Source organism: Notolepis coatsorum (assembly GCF_963971535.1).
Source record: "Notolepis coatsorum genome assembly, chromosome: 16".
Lineage (NCBI taxonomy): Eukaryota > Metazoa > Chordata > Actinopteri > Aulopiformes > Paralepididae > Notolepis > Notolepis coatsorum.
In genome coordinates, this window is record NC_140180.1 from 31,082,630 (window position 1) to 31,107,705 (window position 25,076).

The 25,076-nt window shown below is 41.8% G+C and overlaps 1 protein-coding gene across 1 annotated transcript in view; it reads right to left on the reverse strand.

Annotated features, from left to right (window-relative positions):
* Nucleotides 1-8,753: 8,753 nt before the first annotated feature.
* elovl6 (ELOVL fatty acid elongase 6) overlaps nt 8,754-25,076 on the reverse strand; it is a 37,203-nt gene continuing 20,880 nt past the window's right edge. The window contains exons 2-4 of the mRNA XM_084331827.1: nt 14,150-14,281; nt 13,037-13,188; nt 8,754-9,434 (exon numbers count right to left, since the gene is read on the reverse strand). Coding sequence (XP_084187953.1) covers nt 8,989-9,434; nt 13,037-13,188; nt 14,150-14,281 — 730 coding nt within the window. The 3' untranslated portion in view covers nt 8,754-8,988. The remainder of the gene's footprint in view (nt 9,435-13,036; nt 13,189-14,149; nt 14,282-25,076) is intronic.

A 25,076-nucleotide genomic window follows, 5' to 3' on the forward strand; every position in this document is an offset into this window, starting at 1 on the left:
CAACATTAAACTACAAAGGACTGTTATTTGGTGTCTGTGTCCGCTCTCTGACCGGGGTGTGCTGTTGTGGATGAAGTGGCTCCAGCAAACATCACAACATGTTATATCTTCAATAACGTTCATTCCATAAATCACCAAAGTTTTACCAGCTGCTATTGCAGCATTGTCCAATTGTCCGAAAATGGCTAGGGAGAAACACTTGTCGGGTCACTCGGGCCCTACCCCTGAAGACTTAAGTTTAATTTTTTTATAATTTTTTTATTTACATGTATACATATAGTCTATTTGCCAACACAATGAACCCGGACATTTTGGAACCACCAAACTTTTATGATAGATATGGATAGTATGGGTCACCAGCACTTAGAAACTGCCGGATGCTAAGTTGTACATGTTGGGCAACTTTTTTTATTTGCATAATTAGCAACATTTGCATAATCACCTAAATGGACAAATCTCGGAAACTACTTGATCAATTTCAACAATGTTGGAGTGGTTTTGGGGGTTATTCGGGATGCTGAATCCAATTATGATACTCAAGAGTTTCGGAATTGCAATATTTATTGGAATTGACCAAATTTGACCATGCCTTTATTCCAAGCCAACTGAAGAAAATACTTCAGCTTATTCAACTCTCAGCTAGGCTATTACACTGGCTTCCGGTAACATTAGAATTGATTTGAAGGTCCTCCTCCTTATGTACAAAGCCCTAAATGGAACCAGACCAAGCTATATTGGCAATTTTCTTGTCAACTACATGCCCCAAGAACACTGCGATCATCTACTTCTATCATCTTGTATTTTTATTTTCTGCAGTGCATTTATTCTGTCTATTTTATGCTAATTTGATGTATTCTAGTGTATTTTCTGCTGTGAAGCACTTTGGGCTGCAATTCTTGTATGGAATTTGTACAAATAACGTTTATTATTATTATTGCCATCCTTAGAGTTATTTGCTACCTCTATCTAGCAGGGCTAAAATTATTTGAAATGGTTTTGTTAACCCACCTGTTATCCTCAAATTGACTTTACACTCTTTATCCTTGGGGACATTTTGACCCCAGCAGTTTAAACCTCCAGAAAATGATCATAATCAAAAGTGTTACCCAAATGTATGTTTCAGGTGCTTCATGTTACTTTGTTGATTACCTAAATAACCATTTAAATAAAACATTACCCCTACTCCCGCTACCCCCCCCCCCCCCCCCCCCACCCACCCACCCAATTATACATACATAATATATATTATGTTGTTCAAGTGGGGAGTGGGCCCATGATAACTTTCCGTTTTTGGAAAGTAACGTGTCTGCTTGTGGTTGAGACAACAGGAGCATCTGCACTAAGGGTCTCATTCTCATCAGCGGAGGACGCCTCATAATCAGGGTCTCAGACACATTCTCTCCTATGTCACTTTCACCGTCAAATATCTGTGACAACTTCACTGGCAGAAAACCTTTTCTTCAAGGTAATTTTCAAATTAGAGTTTAGAAGGCTGCTATGCAAGCTATGTTTGCTCCTCCCCTATGTTGCGTAAAGTTTAGGTAGTCAAAAATCACAAATAACAATAAAAATACAGTCCGGGATATACATCCTAAAATATATACATTCTAAAATATACAGCCAAAAATATACAGTAAAATTTACAGTAATAAATGTAGAATTTTTTTAATACAATTTTTTAAGTGTATATGTAAAAATAAGAAGTCAAAAGTCCAGGAAGATTACCAGAGTTTGTACTGTCACTCTGTGGTGAGGCAGTGAGGCACAGTGATGCATTGTATACTCTGATGGTTGTTGGAATTAAGGACTTCCTGTGCCGTTCAGTGTTGCATTTTGGGAGTCTTAGTCTAAAACTGAACATGCTCCTTCTATCAGCCAAGTCTGTGTATAGCGTGTGGGAGGGGTTGTCCATGATGGCGTGGAGCTTAGCAAGGCTCTTCCTCTCTGACAGAGGAAGAGTCTAGCTCCACTCCCACCATGTTACTGGCCTTCCTGACCAGCTTATTTGTCACATATAAGGTACATGTACATTACAATGAAATGCTTGGTTCTGTATGAGCCCCCTGAGATTGTGCTTCAGACAGTAAAAAAGTTAGAAAAATAAAGACCAAACACTATACAAAATATACAAACTAGTACAAGTACACAATGCAAACAAATGCAAAGATGAGTTAGAGAGGTAATGCAAATCTTTGACTAATAAATAGATACAATATGGTGTAGTGTTAAAAAGTGTTTAAAGTGAATGTTAAAGGTGAGTGTTATTCCATACACATGGAATATGTATCTCGATACGATAGAGGGCACACATTGTGAAAACAAAGAACAATTTACCGCCTAATAGAGGCCTTGCACAGAGTGTTTAGAATGCCCATTTCTCCTTGTTAGGGACCAAGCAGTGAGACAATGAGGAAACAGGAGTTGTAGATGAAAACTGGGTTTTTATTTACTCACAAGGTGCAAAACCATTGCAAACCAAGAATTTGATAACTAGGCCTATAGATGGGTTTCTCGTCCACGTCAGACTCAGCAAGGAGGCCAAAAGGAACGTAATAATCCTGGTCAGAACAATGGGGCAGACTGTATAGACTGAGGATACTTTGTAGGACATGACCTCGAGAACATTTGAAACTGTTTGGGGAGAGATTTCACACAGACACAACCAGGAATGAGGAAGATATGGATAGTGGTTTACCATTGTATCTTTGTTCCTGGATTGTAGCCAGCTCTTCATAACAACTCATCAACAATAGTCTTCCGGGATTCTGAAATCGGGGAGGAGATAGCGGGGGGAGCAAATGAATGAATGTGGATGAGAGCCGTGATGTAAGTGATTGCAGTTACGGCTGTGGGGGTGCTGGAGACATGATCGAATAGACTTGTATGCGCCTGAATCTCCTGAACGCGGCGCGACCCATTCCTAATCGATCAGAACTAAATCGGCAGAGAAAAGGCCCATTTTTAAGCACCTATTCCCCATGCACATGCGCAGATTGCCCACGGATTGTGACGCCACGCACACCCGCCCTGGACTGTTCCATCAGAGGGGGGAGCTTCGGTGGTAGTGTGAGTGGCTACAGACCACTGCACTTAAATATATAAACATTAGTCTACCTGGAGACTCAATGAGGTAATTGTAGATGTCGCCATAAGACGCGTCTGGCCATTTAGTGGGATCATTGTTTCATTATCCTGTTCGGCTGAAAGGACACTGGCCAGAGCGCAAAACGCGGAAGCAAACATGGGTTGGGATAAGAATTTAGGCATCCAGGATAGGGTTTTATAGCCCCCCTCACACTACCACTGTCCATCCACCAGAGGGCCCTCGACACCTCCTACTCAGCAGGGGTAGACCTTGATTGATTGAAAACTTTCATTAACAGATTGCAGAATGTGTACAGTGCAGTACAGCTCAAATGATCAATACACACAATTGTTAAGTGGATGCAGACCAGAGAAAGACTTTTGTCTTGTTTACATCAGGGTCCCCCATTTTCAATTCATAATGACATTTATGACATACACAACATAGATATACAGATATAATAATCTAATCTAATCATCACTAATCTAATCATGACATTAAGCATACATGACATACACATTGATGTGGCATAATTGCGGAGCATTTTTAGTCCCTTCTTTGAGCCGAATCTGGGTTTTACATGATTTGTGGAGCTCCCTCTTGTGTTGTGGCCATGGTATTCACTGACCTTTGGGAAGTATTTCGACATGTACATGGGTACCTTAGTGGTGTAGTGTATCTTGTAGACCAGGCCCATTGCAAGTTGCTGTACTCTGTCGTCTACTCTAAGCCACCCTAGGTTGTCAAAATGGGCAGGGGTGAGGTGGGTTCTAGGAGTAAGGTCAAGCAGTAGTCTGACCAGTTTGTTTTGTGATGTTTGTAATCTTGTTTTTAGTGCCTTTGAGGTGCTTTGGTACCATGAGGTGCAAGCATAGTCGTAGTACCCTTGAATGAGTGCTCCTGTTAGAGTCTTCAGGGTATTTTTGTTTACTTTTTTTTATTACATTGGATGCCATCTTGTCACACAAAAGACTTAATAATAATTAATTGCATTTATATAGCGCTTTTCTGTTTTTCTAGACACTCAAAGAGCTTGTAGGGTGGGAATGGCCTCTTTCACCACCACTGGTAGCACCCAACCTTGGGCTATGCAGGCTCAATGGCTACCATACAATGGCACCCGGCACACATCACACTACACAATGGCTGAACGGCTCAGGAGACAGGGGAATTAAAGGGAAGGGATGATTAGGTGGCCTTGATGTCAGAGACCTAATTGGGAATTTGGCCAGGAACGTGGGGGAACCCCCTACTCTAACGACATGGGTTCTTTAACGACCGAAATTCAGTCAGGACCTCGGTTTAGCGTCTCATCCGAATGACGGCACTACAGCTGTACAGTGTCCCTATCACCGTAACAGGGGCATTGTTACTGACAAGTCCAGAGGACAGAGTGCCCCCTGCTGGACAACAACACCACTTTCCGACAGCAGCCTTGACCGGGGCTCGAACCGGTGATCTTCCGATCATGAGTCCGGAGCTATACTCATGTAGCCACGCTGCCGGACATGCCTCTAGGATGGAACCCAGGTATGTAATTTCATCTTTCCTTGTGACAATATTGTCACCCACTGTAACAGAGAAGCCATTGCTGAGTTTGTTATTTGATCCGAAGAGAATGGACTCTGTTTTACCCAGGTGTAATGATAGTTTGTTATCAGCGAGCCAGGTGCAGATTCTGCCGAGTTCTGAGCTGAGGGTTTGTTCAACCTGTAACTTGTTCTTGTCAGAGACCAGCAGGGCTGAGTCGTCCGCGAACAGGAACAAGTTGCAGTCACAAGCTGATGACATGTCATTTGCATAAATTAGGAACAGTAACGGTCCTAGTATGCTTCCTTGTGGAACACCACAGTTCACTGGGCGGGGGGGGGGGATAGGGTACCGTTTACCTCCACCATCTGTTCTCTCCCCTCCAGGTAGGATTGCATCCAGCTCACTGATAAACTCAAAACCAATTGCTTTTAGCTTGTCAATCAGAATGGAGTGATTGACAGTGTTGAAAGCCTTTTGGAGGTCCAGCATGACCATGCCGCAGTATTTGCCCGCATCCACCTCTTGTTTGATGTGGTCGTTCAAATAGAGAATGCATGTGTCAGTGGAGTGGGATGTTCTGAAGCCAGATTGGAATTCGTAAATTAGATTTTCTTTTTCATGAGGTACTCTTCGACCTGTTCGTAGACTATTTTTTCCATGACTTTCGAGATGGAGGTAAGAATAGAAACAGGGCGGTAGTTGCTTTTTTGTGCAGGCCGGTCACAATTTTGATTTTTTTTAAAACGTGACCCCGTTTTATGGATAGGTTTATTATGTGTGTGATGGCGGCTGCTGAGTCTCTGAGGAATTTGGAGGGGATATTGTCATGGCCAGTGGCCTTGTTAGGTTGGAGGGCACTCAGTTTTTTTAGTACATCATCTGTTGTTAGCAATTCAAGTTTGAAGTCGTCTTTGCGGACCCCTAGGTTTTTGTAGTATGCTAGGATGTGTTCTACCCCAAAGTGGGGGGTAGTTTATTAACCAGTGTTGTGGCTGTTAGTGAAAAATGTGTTTAAGTATTTGGCCACATCCAGCTTGTCTGTGGCCATCTCCCCCGTGACTAAAGGGACATTGCACTATTTTGCAAAAATAGTTTTAATCTTTTTCTATCCATTGTATCTGTGTATTTTGTTGGGAACCTACTACACTCGTCAAGGTTAGATTTTCTTGACCCAAGACACTAATGGGTATTCAGTTTATACTTCATAAATCCAGAACTGTCCTATAATATACAAAATAGCTGCCTGTGGTTGATAGCACGCACTCCCCCCCCCCCCCCAGAGATACAGAAAGACACATTTATAGGCTACCTATTTGATCAAAGTTGCATTATTACACAGATATTGTCTATCTCCCCTACAGTGATGGACAGGAGCATAGCAAATGTTGAAAACATGCGTCATGGTGTACAGAAGCTTGAATCACTCTTTATAGGACAGCCTTTAGCTCTATTGACCACTCGTGTTCACTACATGGTAAGCCTCATGTAAGCATGCATGCACAAACATAATCTCTCTAACATACCTGTACTACAACTGTATCCCAATGTTGACCGATTCTCCAGAACTAAGAGTGTTGATAATATGGGAGATGGATTAGAGTGAATAGTGGTAGACAGTTTATCCTCAAAGATGGTGCTTATCTTACAGTACATAATTGAGATTTCAGATTATGGTTGCAGCCATGCAGGACATGATTGCTTATCATCAGTCTATTGCCATTAGCCATAATAAAAGGGGCAATAGGAATGCTGTGAAGTCATGAGACCTGGCAATATCCTATCTGTGATTGGTTATTGTGATCATTGCGTGATTTGTTACTTGTGAATCAATTGCCACACAATGAAATGTCACTTTCAGACTAGGCCTATGTCATAATTTGTTATTGATGACCCTCCAGGTCTGTTTTGTTGTGAACATTTTTGTTTATATAGGTCTATCTTTTGATGAGACCAATGTTTCTCTGCAATCCTGTTTTGTTACGAAAAATATGTTTATTTTGTGCATTTGTAGTGATTACTTTTGAATGTCTGATTGATTTGCAACAATGCATGGTGTGTACATCCCTGTATTTGCTCTAACAGTAAATATCAATATGTAATAGGTCTGTATTCTATTCTTTGAGATTGTGTAAAAGGTCACGTACACAGTAAGTAACAGTCTTACTCTTGTTGAATTGTGACTTATTTCGTTTCTCAGCAAAACTAGCACGTTGTGCAATCCTTATTATTTTAGGCATTCTTTTCATCCTGCGCCTTGGTGGCACATGCACTGACACAGGAATGTGCTGCATGTGTATGTATGTAGAAACAACACATTGCTTCAACTGTTATTCTTTGGAGACACCACCACCAGATGACAATAATCTTTCCCCTTCCTGTCTAGGCTGCATAGTCTCAGTAGAATGATCTTTCCCCTTCCTGTCTAGGCTGCATAGTCTCAGTAGAATGATCTTTCCCCTTCCTGTCTAGGCTGCATAGTCTCAGTAGAATGATCTTTCCCCTTCCTGTCTAGGCTGCATAGTCTCAGTAGAATGATCTTTCCCCTTCCTGTCTAGGCTGCATAGTCTCAGTAGAATGGCCTTTCCCCTTCCTGTCTAGGCTGCATAGTCTCAGTAGAATGATCTTTCCCCTTCCTGTCTAGGCTGCATAGTCTCAGTAGGATGATCTTTCCCCTTCCTGTCTAGGCTGCATAGTCTCAGTAGAATGGCCTTTCCCCTTCCTGTCTAGGCTGCATAGTCTCAGTAGGATGATCTTTCCCCTTCCTGTCTAGGCTGCATAGTCTCAGTAGAATGGCCTTTCCCCTTCCGGTCTGGGCTGCATAGTCTCAGTAGAATGATCTTTCCCCTTCCCGTCTAGGCTGCATAGTCTCAGTAGAATGATCTTTCCCCTTCCCGTCTAGGCTGCATAGTCTCAGTAGGATGATCTTTCCCCTTCCTGTCTAGGCTGCATAGTCTCAGTAGAATGGCCTTTCCCCTTCCTGTCTAGGCTGCATAGTCTCAGTAGAATGGCCTTTCCCCTTCCGGTCTGGGCTGCATACAGTCTCACAGTTCATCCCTGGCTGTTGGAGTTTGTTTTTCTCTCTCTTTTCAAGGACAACAGTGACTATTTGCCAAACAACTCCTGAAAATGCCTCGGCAGCTTCAGTGCAAAAAAATTAAAAGACCAAGTTTTTTTTCTTCCTTTTTTTCTTTTCTTACATTGAAACAGTGCAAATGTACAATAGCACAACAGACACCATTTAATGATACAGGTTATTCTTTTTTAAGTCAAAGCAAATTTTGACAATTGCATTTCTTTTTTTCAAATCAATTGAAACTTTGATTCAGTGTGTCCAACAGACTGGTCCTCATTTCACTTTTGTGGGACCTTTTCTTTCAAAGTAAGTCTTTGGAAATCGATGGCAACTGTTCACCGCCGTGACCAGCTGCAGTTGAGTAGTTTCCCTCCAATCGCCTTCGTTGCTGCGTTTGGGATGAACCGCATGGCCACCTTCGAGGCCTTTCGGCCATGTTGCGAACCCGGCACAGATGTTACACACATCTCCTTTTTAATGATATGCATATTATATATAAAGAAAGAGATAACCTAAGACCTGAGAAAATATTGCGTTTCGCAATGCAGGATACAGAAGGTATACAGTGCTGTTCACCCAATCGATACAAATCAACCGCCAACACGCAGCAGTCTTGTACACGCCAGTGTTGAAAGAGTTTCTCCTTTGACATATCAAAAACAGAACAGACAACATTGAAGGACACAGACCTCCGCCCCCAAAAAAAAACACTTGGATGGTTTCAATCCGACATGGATTCCCATCAGTCTTCATATGTAATCGATTAATTTCTTATTTATCAAGTAAACATATGCTCTTGGCAGATGTAATTCCATTATCTGGTCATTCCAACTGTCCCTTTATTGTTACTTTAAAAAAAGAAAAAAAATAAGTAAATATGGTGAATCAAAGAGGGGGCGTAGAAACATCAGGTGGACTGCTGACCGCTGCTTCAGCTCCCCTCACAGGGGGCATCGCCTCCAGGCGCTTCGTATCTGCACATTAGTAGTTATGCTCAAGCACAAACACCAGCCTCTTTCCCAATCCCCGCCCCAATCCCCCCACCCCCTTGTTCCACCCCTTCATCCTGTAGTCTCTCCTTCCACCCACACCACTCCTCCTTCATTTCATCCAGTGATTCTCCCAAGTCCATTGGTCCCTGTTCTCCTTTTTCCAACTCCTCGTTCCTCTCCCACCATCACCTTCTCCCCCCCCTCCTCCGCTTAGGAAATATGGCACACTTTTTTTTTTCTCCTTCCTTCTTTTTTTTCCTTTTTCCCCCTCCTTTTCCTTTATTTATTTTTTTTCTTTCCAAATCTTACTCTGCCTTCTTGTTAGTGACGGCGGCCAGGGCCGCCCTGGCCTTGCCGAAGTAGGCCTCGACGAAGAACTGGACGAAGAGCACGAAGTAGCTGAGGTACATGAGGGAGGACCACACAATGTTCTGCATGTGTGACGGGCACTCCTGGCCCTGCTGCATCCAGGAGTAGACCAGGTAGTTGACCACGCAGCCCACCAGCATCTGGGTGATCTGGGTGATGGTGATGAACATGGCGAACTTGCGCGACACCTTGAACCTGGCCGCCCTCAGGGCATAGTAGGAGTACATGACGGAGTGGACCAGGTAGTTCATGGTCATGAACCAGCCACCGCCGGCCACCATGTCCTTGTAGGAGTACCAGGAGTAGAGCAGCACCGTGATGTGGTGGTACCAGTGGAGGAAGATGAGCTTCTGCTTGCGTAGGACAATGAACAGGGTGTCACCTAAGCCGGCGAGAGAGAAGGCGGGAGGAGAGGGGGAAGAGTCGGGAGAGGGGGTGAAGAGGAAAGAGAATGGAGGTGAGGCGTTAAACGAGTGAGGTAGTGGTGTGTGGCGCGGGGCTGACCCCCGACTACAGAAATTATTTGTTGATGAATGGTTCTAGGTTTTGTTGATGAAAATATGTCTTTTAGTTTCTGAACTGACTTTTCTATCGCTAAACCAAGTTGTAACTAAGTACAGTACATTCTTTCCACCTACGTTTGAAGTAGCATCTACAGGCTGAGGTGTAGTTTGCTGTCGGAATGTACAGCTACTTAACACCTATTTTAACAAAAGACATAGCACTTACAGATGCAGCCATTCATTTTCTGTCGACCGACGTTTGGGCACCGTATTAACGGTAATGGTGACCAGTAGGGGCGCTCGAATAGAGCTGGTGACAACGGCCCGACGCGCAACTGTCTGTTCATGGTGTCTTACCCCGCTTTACCCTATTTATGATTCATGATGATTCATTTACCCTTCATTACCACAGTATTTTGCAATGTATCTTTTATTTGTTTTCATTGTGATTAATTACAGCCTATCATAGGAGTATTATACCATATTACACTTTTTTAATCGTTTTTAGACAGCTCTCGTCTGTTTATTAAATATATATAAAATTCCCACATTATTACATTGTACTTCTGCAAATGCAAATTAATGCAATCATAGAGAATTATAAAATCTAGTAACTTAATAACTTAAATCTCATTTGCACCCTCCCCAAGTTTTGTACCTCTGCATTCTACCTCACTGTTACCCATTTTACTCTGCATTGTATATGTATATTGACTTTACCTACCTTTTACTTAATATTATTATTATTTTTTTTTACTTACTTACTTTATTTTTACTGTATGTATCACACTCTCAGGGGCTCATACAGAAACAAGCATTTCATTATAAAGTATTCTGTATTTTGTTCTGACAAATAATAAACAAACTTGAACTTGTATGCGCTTATGACAAAAGTATATTTGTGAATAGCTGGTGCCCGACTATTTATGTAGCGCTGTGCTTTGCTAGCTTCATATCACAGCCGGGCAAATTACCATGAACATGATCTCCTGGGCAACGGTATGTTGTGTAAATACTAGTGCTGTCAGGTGATTAAAAAAATGTATCCAATTAATTACAGGATTTGTAATTAATTAATCACATTTTAATCGCATAACCATTGTATGCCTGATATTTTATATTCTATAATCATATTTCAAATTGCATGTGTCCGGATGGCAGAATTCAGTACTGTATCTACAAAACCTTCTGTTTAATCATCTTCCATCTATTAATTTGCTTAGATTTTTCAGGTCTGGTCAATTTGAGCATGGTGTTATTCACAGTCAAAGATAAAAACATTTTTATTGATATTCTCATTTGGTTCATTACAATTTACTCAAGCCTAGTAACAGACAGTATTTCTGACACTGAGAATACATTCCCTGAGATCCATAGATGTCCCTAGAATCAGATACCAAGAACATGCAAATGGACCATATTAAAAAAAAGTCTGTAAATGTGTATTCTACGTTCTTGTGGAATGAATAAGATACAAAAAAATATTATAAAAATAAATATATATATATATTTTGTAATTAATTTTGAGTTAATTCTCATAACTAATTACATTTAATTGAAATCAGAAGCATTTTATATTACAACACCTAAACGTAAAATCCAGGCCACTTATTTATAAAACACTCACCCCGAAGTTGTTGAAACGATCAAACTACTGAGAATCTGTCTGTTTTTTCCGGGCCGCTGACAGGTTGAATCTAATGCAACTCGGAGTGAAAATAACGCATTCTACATTCTAATCAAGATGTCAGCCCCCAGAACAGATCTCGTAATTTATAAATGTATACCTATGTATAAATCACGCACACTGTATTTTGTGCATTTACCTTATTAAAAAAAATATATATAGTATTGATACAAATTACATCAAGAGCCTAATGGTCAATTCTAGATGCACTCTATGGGATGTAGGTCATGCCATGGAACTACTGGGTTGTCAAACCTGTGTGGTTCCTGTAGGCTTCACTAATTAATGTAACCTCGGCTTGAGTTAGACAGTGGAAAACTACCAGAGGCTCCAGGCCTCACTGTATAACTCTTCTCTTCGCTGTGTGTACACAGAGAGAGAGAGAGAGAGAGGGGGGGGGGGGGGGGGGGGCACAACTGTAGTCCAGTGTTTCACTTAGAGTACATATATTATGTTAATGGGACTGAGGCATATGTGTATATATATAATTATCATCATTTACTACTGTGCTGCGTGTGTGTTTGTGCTCGTGTGACTGTTGTGCCTCATGCATCGTACTCCTGCCTCGGTAACCCGCCGACTGTGAGCAGAGCTGGGGCTAAGTGGCCGCCGTGTTCCATTCCCAGGTCTGGGCCTTTTGGCCATGGGCCAGCAGGTTTGGACTACGCCCAGCCAGAGAGAACCCGGGGAGTAGGCCTATGGGCTTCTGTGCCCCCTAGCATTCCCCCCAGAGGAGCTCCTGCGCTGGGCTCATACCCGGAGTTGACAGGGTGTGGAGCCCCAGTGACCGCAGGGATGGGCAAATACAAAAGAGCCACAAAGGGACTACACAGGCAGAAAATAGATTCTCAGACACCACCACCCGCCCCCCCCCCCCCCCCCCCGCCCCCCACCAGACCATCGGTAAGAGGTAAGGGTCATTTGAGATCGACCAATTAGGCTAAAGAGGGAGAGATTTTCCTGAGGTTGAGTATGGAGAGGAATCGGTTGAGACATACGTACGCTGGTATTTCAGCACAAAAAGTGCACAGTAGCTAATAATACTGTAAGATCAAGAGTTTGTTTGGGGGTTAACTGGTTTGACTCACTACACATTGTATTAGATTACAAATTTACAATGTATTGTCATCATACAGCACAACAAAAATAAGTTTGCACAGGTGATTACATTTACATTTAGACATGATGTATGGTATGGTGATTAAACTGGATATAAAATATATAAATGAGTACTACTGAGTAATAGTCAATATCAGATGTATGTACAGTTTTATAAAGACAATGGTCGTAGTCATACTGGCCAGCAGTATAACTAGTAAGAGTAGGTAAGGGATATGTACAGATATAGATATGTAAAAAAGGAATATATGCAGGTAGATGTGGATAAATATATAATAATAATATAATAATGCATATATATGGTAAGTATACATGTATATATAGTATGTACATGCTATCATGTACCATACATGTATATGTTATATGGGTTATATGCAGGTGTACAAATAGGTATATAGAATGGATTACAGTATACGCAGGTACGTATATTCAAACAGATATGGATATGGGGAAAATAGGGGCATGAATTGTGCCCAGGATTGTAATGAACTACGGTATACATTGAATGTATATGAATTAGGCTATAGTAAATCTATATTATCATAGTCTAAAATCTACACGTCACATTCAAATCACACAATCAGATCACACTCGTGATATGAATGGTTATTGAGTGTAGCATTGTTTTTCAAGCGGATGTATTTAAGATGTAAATGAAGGAGAGTGAGAGCTTACCTAACTCCGGTGCTTTGCTGAGCACAAAGGCATATGCCCAAAACTTGCTGACAGGCCCGTTGTAGAAGCTCTGGTCACAAACTGACTGTTTAAGCCCTTTGGTCATCAGGATGTACGTCATGTAGCTTCCCGTTCGAATGGCACCAAATATACTTTATGGACGGAGAGAAAAGACGGACCTTAGTTAGGAATACACAGATATCACTATTAGTGACAGGCTAAAATAAGAGAGAATTCACCCAATGCTAAATCCCCAATAAGATAAGATATTCCTTTATTGATCCCCTTGGGATGGGGGGGGGGGGGGGGCTACAGTTATGGGCATGGTAATAGTAGAAAGACATAAATATAGGCAATACAATTATAATAAAAATAACCAGTAACAACTGTAAACAATATAATTAACTCTGAATATAGGAATATGATAAAGTAAACAGTGTAATCAAAGGTGCAGATGAGGGTCTGTATGCCCTATAGGGCTGTCCCCGAAGCCTGTTTTTGGGCTTCGAACTTCATCAGGGTTTTTCGAACGGACGTTCGAACCTTCGTTTTTAATAATAAATTAAAATATTCAAACTTTTTTTTCTTCAATTTCTCTCTCTTTTTTTTTAAATAAATATCCTAAAACTAAATCCTCAATTTGAATAAAGTAATTAATCTGATTAAATTAGTCTTTATTTTTTTTATTAAATCAACTTTCTCTAATGAATATAACTCAGTTTTTTTTAATACTATAAATAGTGTAGCCTAATCTTTATCTGCAACTGTGAAGAAAAACCCCATTGGTTTAAACAGAATGAATACACATACAAAAATATATATATATAAAAAATAAAATAAAAAAAAAAGATTCTGCAGAGCGGAGGGACTGGGAGACCCATGTTACTGAACAAAAACCCTATATCAGTGATGGCTGTTGGAATGTAGAGCTATTCAACACTTATTTTAACAAAGAAAATACTACTTAGAGCACCGTTAATAGATAACAAACAAACGTGAAAAATAAGTCATATCACCAGGATAGGATACATATCACCCAATATTGGCCACGTCCTGTACAGTACATTTTGCCAACTTGATAAATGTGTATGCTTTTGTCAAGGGTATCCTCACCTAAAGGCGGCTAGGGTAAGCGACCATATCACCAATGGTTTCCTCAGCTCAAACTTCTCTCTCTGCTTCATGAGATGGCGTCCGCCCAATATACAGGCAGCATAGAGCGCAGAGAAGAGGAAGGACTTCTTCCTATAGATGACACACATACAAAAGAAACACTGGTTAATATCAGGCTTCTTTTAAATTAAACACGATGTTCTGTATACAAAGCACAAAAGACAGCATACTGGTTTGAATCCAACCTTAACCTGCAAGTTTCAAGTTGAAGTTCCGTTTTATTTTTCACATATAATAAAGGTACTGTACATGTACCTTACAGTGAAATGCTTGGTTCTGTATGAGCTGCCTGAGACTGTGCTTCATACCGTAAAGATTATGAAGAATAAAGACCAAACACTATAAAAAATATACAATATGCAAAAAAACACATTTTGTACTTTAGTTTTGTATATGTTTGGTCTTTATTCTTTTTCCTTTTTTTTACTGTATGAAGCACAATCTCAGGAGGCTCATACAGAACCAAACATTTAAAAAGCGTAGCTCTCAGCATCCATTTACAGTAACCACTTCTATTCAGCTCCAGCTTCCTCTGGCCTCTGGTGTCTATTTTCCTTAATTAACTTGTCAACGTGCATTGTTAAGCCACACGAGCTAGTGGACACCAGCTGGCCAATCAGCATCAAGAGAGAACATTATTTCCCAGTACTCAGCATAATTATGACGTGCAGGTGGTCTTATTCGACAGGATGGATGCCAAGTATGAAAAGGAGACCAGGGGAGGAACTATAATAGCTTTTTGTCTAACTATCCGTTGTGTATTTTGTACAGGATGGAGTCAAATCACTCAGGTTTGATTGGGTGTGGATGATGAGCAGGAAAGGAGAGCGCAAAACTGTTTAAGTGTTTTTATTAAACTATTCTTTGTGCATATCAGAGGTACTGTAGGTTACGAGTGAGTTGATGAAAATAATTCATGTTTAAAGACCGCAAACATTAAGATGAAGTAATGCATCAAGGATCCAATGCAAGCAGAGTCATATATAATGTGTACTTTAACATTTGGTACTTGAGTAAATTAAATAGATTATTTTGATTTGAGTGGAGTTTTAAAGGAGGGTGACCTGGTGAACAAGCAAAGTACCATGTACTCAAATCCAAGACCTACTGTATGTAGCATGTCATCCTCTCTTTCTCCCCAATATGTCCCGGCAAGTGCTTAGACCTAATACACTACTTTATTTTGTTAATTTTTATAGTATTAGGAGTTTTATTTGCACCAACTGTTGGTGCATTATATGTGTATGACCGTCAGTCAATCATTGACATTGGATTAAGAAAAACTTACCGTTTGGATTGCTCTCTGGATCGGATCGCTGAACAGCAGAAATGGCCCACCGAGATCCTTTGTTATGCCGGCCACGGACAAGAAAAAAAGCCGCTGCGAAGACGAGGAAAGAGAGCCGGGGTCCGGAACAGACTGAGGTCCAAACGACACAGAACCACATTGCCCAGCATATTGTTGGCCAATGTGCAATCGATAGGAAACAAATTGGACGACATCAGAGCAAGGATCCAATTCCAGAGGGACATTCGGGATTGTAACGTCCTCTGTTTCACAGAAACTTGGCTGAGTCCAGATGTCCCGAATCATGCAATAGAACCGGCAGACCACTTCTTCGTTCTACGGAAAGACCGGACGGCATTAGAGTCACTAAAGAAGAAAGGAGGCGGCATCGCCTTCATGATAAACAAGGAGTGGTGCGATTTAGGCAACACAAAAGAAATGTCTAACCACTGCTCCCCAGACCTGGAGTTTATCACGATAAAATGTCGACCCTTCTTCCTCCCAAGAGAGTTAACGTCCATCATCCTCATCGGAGTGTACATTCCACCACACGCGAACACTGAGGTCGCACTTTCAAAACTTCACGACGAGGTAAACAAACTCCAGGCAGCTAACGTTGACGCGGCCATTTTGGTCTTGGGGGATTTCAACAGCGCGCGTCTTAAAAAGGTGCTGCCGAATTTCTATCAGCATGTGACCTGTCCCACCAGAGGCGAGAACATATTAGACCATGTATACTCGCAATTTAAGAATGGGTACAAGTCACAGGCTCTTAGTCCATTCGGTAAAAGCGACCACGCCGCAATTTTTCTGGACCCCCCTCAAACTGAACAGTGACATCTCCTTAGCAAATGATCTCAACTCCTTCTATGCGAGGTTTGAGGCTGTGAATAACAACACCAGCCTACAAACCACGGCAATGGGGGGGGGGGGGTCTGCTGATGGAGACTCAGTGTTCAGGGTAACAGAGCATGAGGTGAGACGGATCTTTAAAAAAGTGGATATCAGGAAGGCAGCAGGACCGGACGGCATCCCCGGCCGCGTCCTAAAAGTCTGTGCCGACCAACTGGCCCCGGTTTTCACTGACATCTTCAACCTGTCCTTGGAACAGGCCGTCATCCCCACCTGTCTGAAGAAGTCCACCATCATCCCTGTACCCAAAAAATCTACGCCCGCTTGCCTCAACGACTACCGCCCTGTAGCCCTCACCTCCATAGCCATGAAGTGCTTTGAGAAGCTAGTGAAGGGCTACATCTGTTCCTCCCTCCCCATCAACCTGGACCCTCTGCAATTTGCATATCGCCCCAACAGGTCCACGGAGGACGCCATAGCCCATGTGCTGCACACAGCAGCATCACATCTGGACAAGAGGAAGGGGAACTATGTGAGAATGCTGTTCATCGACTACAGCTCAGCATTCAATACCATAGTCCCCTCCAAACTCATAGCCAAGCTCAGGGACCTGGGCTTGAACTATGACCTGTGCCAGTGGGTCCTGGACTTCCTGACGGGCAGACCCCAGGTGGTAAGAGCCGGCAACTGCACCTCCTCATCCATCACGCTCAACATAGGGGCCCCCCAGGGCTGTGTTCTGAGCCCCCTCCTCTACTCCCTGTACACACATGACTGCGTAGCACAGCGGAACAACAACACCATCATCAAATTTGCTGATGACACAGTAGTGGTGGGCCTGATCTCTGCCAACGACGAAAGGGCCTACCTGGAAGAGGTAGAGAACCTGTCACAGTGGTGTCAGGAGAACTGCCTCTCCCTGAACGTCAGCAAAACAAAAGAGATGATTGTGGACTTCAGGAGGTCGGGGGTCAAGGACTACAGCCCCCTCAGCATCGACGGGGCACCAGTTGAGAGAGTGAACAGTTTCAAGTACCTCGGAGCCCACATATCCGAGGACTTGTCATGGACCACACACATTGACAGTGTTGTGAAGAAGGCACGACAACGCCTCTACTTCCTCAGGCGCCTAAGGAAGTTCCAAGTCAGCCAGAAGATCCTTAGGAACTTCTACTCATGTACAATAGAGAGCATCCTGACCGGCAACATCACCTCCTGGTTTGGGAATAGCACTGCACAAGACCGTAGCAGACTACAAAGAGTGACACGTTCAGCCGAACGCACAATTAGAGGGGGGCTTCCCACCCTCCAGAACATTTACAACAAGCGGTGCAAGGGGAAGGCTAAGAGAATTATTAAGGACTCGAGCCACCCGAACAACTGCCTCTTTGAACTGCTGCCGTCAGGCAAGCGATACCGGAGTCTTATGGCGAGCACAGAAAGACTCAGAAGGAGCTTCTATCCCCAGGCCATCAGGCTGCTAAACGAACAATAATCGCTAAACGAACAATAATCACTATGCAACAACCATCAAATGCACACAGCACACACACCCACACGCACACACACACTCACTCAAACAAACAACACACTGCAGCACCCACTCTCCACACTTAGATCACACAAACACACTTACACTTTATATTTATTGATAAAGGATTTGCACTACAACTCGTACACCTACTGTGAATTGTACCTAAACTGCACCTCGTCCATTTATGCCTTGCACTATATAGTATTGTATATTAGTACACTGCACAGTATTGTATATTGTATGGTAACTACGTCTACGAACATTGTACATATGTCTAAACTGAACACTGTGACCTCTTTTTTTTTCTTCTAATTTTTACTATGTTTTTATTTCATACTTATCTTGTCATGCACAGTCTCTGGAGCGCAACAGTAAGAAGCATTTTGTACAAAAGTATTCTGTACTTCTGTATGACAACTATTAAAGAAACTTGAAACTTGAACCTAGATGCCTACAAAAACGAAATTATTTTAATGGATGACTTTCACTTTAAGTATCTTTCTATAAAAGGCAACCCGTGTTCATTTTTTGGGGGAGAAAACATTTACCTCATGAGTAATTTTTTTTTCTTTAAAGGATGATATATATTTAGTATTGATATTGTCACAAGATAAAAGCTGGATCCCTGGAGCAATAATAATAATAATAATGGATTGGATTTATATAGCGCTCTTCGTGACGCACTGTTTGAAACTAGAAATTATCTGTTTAGTAAGGGTGGGAATCACCAGAGGCCACATGATATGAGATTATCATGATACTAGTCACAATATTGTAAAATCATGATATTACCTTTTTTTCAACAGCAAATTATGTCCCTAATGGAAAACCTTGTTATTGATGTTTTCAAACTGTTCACCTCATTCCAATCATTTTCATTGCAGTAAATGGGATTGCCAATCCCCCCAAAAGAAAATGTAAAACATTATTATTATTATTATTTTTATATCAATACAGCTCAGATAGTCGCTGTATCGATATAATATTGGCATGCAAAATATCGCAATTGCTGTATGGAATTTCTCTCCCAGCCCTACTGTTTAGCTGAGGTATTCCTGCCCTCCCACCGCCTGCACCACACAAACAACTGGCACAATGTTGCTTCTCTTTGTTTCAGATTTTCTGGATTTGTGTTGAGATTAGAAACTAATTTCAAGCATTTGTAACTAATCATTGTAGTAATTCTCTCTTCCCAAAATGACCTGGTGAAGCAGTGATTATGTTTCTTGTCACGGTGATTTGGGACAATGATCCCAAAGAGGTGACCAGTAGCCCAAACGGATCAATAATAACAGTCCTTTACCTAAAATACCATCCAATTCCACTGTCCACTCTTTTGTTGTAACTCAAGGTGTAACTAGGTGATCAAGGCATATTTCCGTGACCGTGTACAGTAGTCAAGATTATATCACTTAATTAAGAGGAAATCAGATGGAATTGAAATGAATCCTGAGAAATGGTCTGAGCAGCCAGATGAGCCGTTTTTCAACTGGGTTTTATGATAGCTAATAAAGTAAACTATTCAAATTTGACTGGGTGGTTAATAACAAATGTCTCTGCGGTATGACAAACTCAGAACACATTGATAAAAAATGTACCCCAACTTTAAGACAATACGTTACCGATATGCATTTGAAAAATCTAAACAATAAAATTAAAAGAGTACAGTACAGTAACCTACAGTATTAATAATAAAAAGCAGCAGTTTATCCACCAAGACAATGCTATGAAAGGGCACTGCGTGTACAGTTATTGACAATGGACCTCCATTGTGTATCAATATTCAAGGGACGAATGCCTGCCTTCCTTCTGCGCTTCCAGCGAGCCACCCCTGATGTAGGCCACCTCCGCCAAACAAAGGACAAAGCATTTCAGTCAAAGTCAAACCAACAGGGTCTGGACTGCAGAATGACATCATTGTTCCAGCGGGCAGGAGCGGAGAACAGAGCAACACACAAAAGGAGGGTGGCCTACTTAGTGGGGCCAAGAGGATTGTAGACCAGCAACAATCCTGGCATTCCTCCTCCTTGCACCGTCTTCCGAGCTGAAAAGGTCAGAGGTCGCAGTGATGGATGGGCTTGTGGGTGATGTCACGGTGCACACGGGGGTTTGCACACTTTTAAGTCCCCTTTTCAAAACAGAGCTGTAGCATCCGATAACACCGATACTCACTGCGCCCGTCATTAACTACTGGACTGATGTTTTTCTAGTGGAACAATACTTTATCTTGTATAGTGTCCAGGAAAAAATGCCCTCTATTAGTTCCAACTGGGGCTGGGAGTGGGAGGTATACCAAATATGAAGGTATACAGTCATGGATCTGTGCGCCGGTATGGATTTTTACAATACGGTCACAAAAAAAATATAAATATTGTAAAGAATACATTGTATATTTTTACGTTTTAATAAATAAATATTATTCTTGCAGCATTATAGAATAAGAGAATAATATATTTTGAATGGAATAGCACCATGACAATTGTATTACAAGATAAAGACATAAACAACATAGTACATACTGTATGTCATATCACATGGTAATTTGTACTGGAAATCTAAAAATACAGTCATGTACCATTGTATTACCACCGTCAAAACTAAGAAAAACATAATGATATTTTTGCCATATTGCCCAGTCCTAGCTCCAACATGCTGACATCAGATTACCTTAACCCTTAATACTGTACACTGATCTACCCCGTTTCTAGTGGAATAATAACGTATCTTGTATCAAGCTACCATGTCCAGTTAGTTACCCTCATCTAGTTGCAACAATAATGAGAATGCACTCCACCGTAGATGCAGGACATGCAAGAGCAAAGCCTGTGGTCCACTGCATGATATTTATGAGAACGCAGTGATGGGTAAAACAAGCAAAGGGCAAAGAGGACCAAGGGCACGGTCAGAGCTGACGAGATGGTTAGGAGGAAGGCGGGGGGCTGTCTTTACACAGGCTACAAAGTGCCAGCTGTGGCCAGCTACGCCTCCAGTCAGAGGAATCTATTTGAGACATCAGTGTGAATTCACATCAGCCCTCCATGCTGCCCACTGTCTCCACTGTGGCGAGGCGGCGGAGATAGAGCTTGTGTAGAGTATGTGTTTCCTCGCTGCTCCCTACAGACCTTTTCAAAAGGGCATTTTCAATTGCTTAGTAACAACATCGTAATCATCCGGTCCTTAAAACATTCAAACGTGAAAAACGACTTGACAATAAACCGATGTAACACTAAATCTATTGGTCCTGAAATTCAACAACCTTTCAATTACGTAGATTTAGCGCCTCACTGCAGAGGGGTAGGTTATCCCAAATCAATGTCTGACGTCTTCCTAGAGGAAGGTCCCAGTGCAATGCGTGGATTACAGCAGCCAAACAATACAACTGACGTTAGCAAACTCAAGAGGTCTGTTGCTCCTAGTTTCATCCATTCTCTCGCCGGTCATACCAGATATTGATGCATACATATTGTGCAATTGCTTTGAGACGCTGAAACTATAAACATCATCACACACAGATATGCAATCACCTCCATGTTAATGACAGAAGCGTCATTACTGATAATTTAGATGAGCTGATTCGAATGCAATGCCGCTCCTCTGGCAGAGGCCTGGGTCATGTAGCTAACGCACTGGTGCTACCGTGGGTGCTACTGAAGGCACAAGTCATTGTCAGGGATTGATGAGGCATCATTTTCACTGTGAATTTCTCTCATTGAGAAGGAAAACACCGTTAATTAGAGCTGCTGTGTTCATTAAACTTTTTAATGAACAATTATTGTCTGACAAATAATTGTGAATACCGATTTAATTGTTTACTGGGCCAGATCAGTGATCATAATGTCACTTAGCAACTAGATCCATGATGCTCACTGTGCTACATTGCAATTATACTGTAACATTGGAGCAAAGGAAACAAGCATCAGTAAACTTCACTCTGAAACAGCAACTACACAGAGAGTTGGGCTATTTTACAGGCAGATTGATCAGAATCTGATCGGAAAACTAGTAGTGACCTAGTTGGTGACGGGATATGAATTTAGACCAATTTGCAAACATATTTGCTTTTATTTGAAAGCTAATATGGAAGATGAACATCTTTTAAGTTCAAGTTCAAGTTGTTTTATTTGTCACGTATAGAGTACATTACATTACTACAATGAAATGCTTGGTTCTGTATGAGCCCCATGATAATGTGCTTCACACAGTAAAAAAAGGAAAAAATAATAAAGTCAAGAGAATAAAGTCCAAACACTAAGAATAAAGTCCAAACACTATTCCCCACAGTTTTATGGGGAAAATATGATCAAAGATTATGCTCATACTAAATCATTGCAATGATTACACATAATAATTACGATCACACAGCTATTTGATTGTCGTTATCAGCAGCCCTACTGCCAACAACTTCCAAATGAGCAACTAAGGATTATGAAGGCTACGTCCATGTGCTGTTGTAGAGGAGGAGTTAATAAAGGAAACAATCTACCGAATGGACCTCCTATAATATTTGTTGCAATAAGAAGGAGATATGATGCAACGGCCCGATCAAAAAGCTTTGAGATTTTATCTCGAGCCTTTTGATCGGGCCTTTGCATCATATCTCCTTATTGCAACAAATATTATAGGAGGTCCATTCAGTAGATTGTTTCCCGGTTTCCTTCATTTAATGAATTCGATTTCTCAATTTGCTTGTAAGAAGATTAAACCGCCACTTGCATTTCCTCCAACTGTGTTTGTAGCCCTCACCTCTCCCATGCCCATTTCTGTCCAAGTGACTCATCCATTCCTATCCATCTACATCACTTACCCCATATCTCTCGTACACCCTATGTATTCTCATCTCACCTCTCCCCGATGTTACTAACCCCAGATCTGTACAAAGCACCCACTTAGTTGTGTCTACTCCCCTGTATAAATACTGCGTTAGCGCGCCATTCCAGAGAGATCCGAGGTTTTGTGCATGCGTTGCCGTACTCTGCGGCTCACCATGCCGTGCAACATGACACTTCATTAAATTCCACCCTCAACCCAAGACTCCGTTGTCCACCTCCATGAATAATCGTCTTAGGATCAACACGATTATTTCCCATCAACCACTAAAACGGACAACAAAGCACAACAAGACGTGGAGGATATGTGGATCTCTCAGTGATTATATGCTGCGGGAAAGCCAACAAGCCAGAGAGAGAGAGAGAGAGAGAGAGAGAGAGAGAGAGAGATGAGGTTTACTAGCACGGCTGTTTCTGACAAATCACTGTTGGACGACCCATCAGCAAAGTAGAGCGAGGGTTTGTCGGCAGAAGGGTTTTTTGTGGAAATGGGCCGAGGCAGCACAAATAAATAAAACGACACAGTCAGAGTTGTTGTCCGGGAGGAGGTGCACGGTAAAAGCAAGTGAATCAGCAGGGGTTTCCTGTGAGCCTGGAAATCATCCGATCTCTTCCACCTTGCTCAAAATGCTGTTTGAGCTTCACAGTTTTCCGTGGCTGTGGTAGGAAGAGTGTTGGCCTGGATTGAAGAAATGCTTGAAGGCCCAAACACGCTCCATGCGTTGGATCTTGTGCCGGGCTGCAGAGAGGCTACGATAGTCCTTGAAATGCTTGGATTTGAAATGCCATCAATTCATGATGACTGGGTTCATGACTCAGGTGGTCTATTATGGACAAGGAAATAATTGGAACCAGTGATGGGGGGGGGGCGGTGAGTTTACTTTCAATTCTATTCATTGTAGGTTATTTGCTAATGATGGAACACTGATTCTGTGTCGATGAGATAGACAGGATGACATTCTCAAGCCAAATGGTTTTGCCAAATTTACTGTAACTCTGAAGAAAACCCACTTCCTGAACCAATTGAACTGAAAGTGATTCGACCCTCATCCCTGCAAGCCTGCCTTTTCTTCACTTTGGGCGATGCAATTTAATCAAAAAGCCTGCATTTGATGAGTTAAAACAATATCATATACAGTAGGATAAACAGTACATAAAGTCAAGTTGAAAAACCGCGAAAAAATGTATATGAATTATTATTATTACTACAGATAAAACCAAAGTTGACCCAATGCTACAGTATCTTTACAGTGCTCCTACCTTAGTGCTCCCTCACCCCACTAATAGTGCTGGCTAAAGCTGGCCGCCAACCTGCTGTGTAACTTGGATCAGTATTAGCTGGTCCAGGAGATTTCCCCAGTTAGGTAACACTGACTTTGCAGAGTGAGGATGAGCCGGCGACTATGTGCGTGCTTGCAGCAGCCTCACGTAAGTGTGTTCACAGATGCTATGGGTGTAGCTATACCTGCAGTGCCATAGTGGTAGTGACTGCTGTGAAAACATGTGCTCATCAGTTATTCCAACTTCCTATGTATTCCAATAGCAACGGGCTGGTACTAGAGGTGAGTCTACTGTAAATAGTGATGAAACCAGAAAAAAAGATGCATGTATACCATATACCCGTGTGTAACCCTCAACCACGTCACGCATATGTGTGTGAGTGTGTGTTCTATTAAGTGACTGTTGTAGTCTTCTGGCTTCCCACGATTTTGAAAACAACATAATCGAGCTAAAGATATTATTGTGCCACATGCCGCATTGCTCTCATTTTGTCTTGTGTATTAAATGCAGTGCGCACCCTTCCTTCACAGCGGTGCGTCTCCGTCTCCCCGCCCCCCCCCCCCCACAATTTAATAATCGTGATTTCAATACCAATCAAAATAATTCTGATTAGGATTTATGCCATAATCGAGCAGCCCTAACTGAAACCTTTAGGTGTTTCAAGATGAATGGTGAGAGCCAGCACTGATGCCCTGGTCTAATGCAGCTGTAAGCTTCTGTAACACTCACCCCGCTCAGGCAATATATGTATGCAGCTTGGTGTGTGACCTTAGAAAGATGTGCTGATGAGCTGGACAGGGTTGTAACATTGGCGTGTTTAAATCTTACAGAATCAATTGACCTGGTCCAATTTGTATGACAATTCATGTGTTAAATTGTGTATTGCTTCTAAATGATTGCCTTCAACAGTTTGTTAAGTCAACTCAAGAACACAAAAAAAAGGGGGAACTACGCCCAATTTCAGAAATCATACACGTTATTCCTCTGGTCCAAGACAGTACAGGATATTAGTGAAAATGAATAACGCTCAAATCCAAAAACTACAGTGCTAAAACTCAAATTTGTATAATAATTTAGGACCTGCTC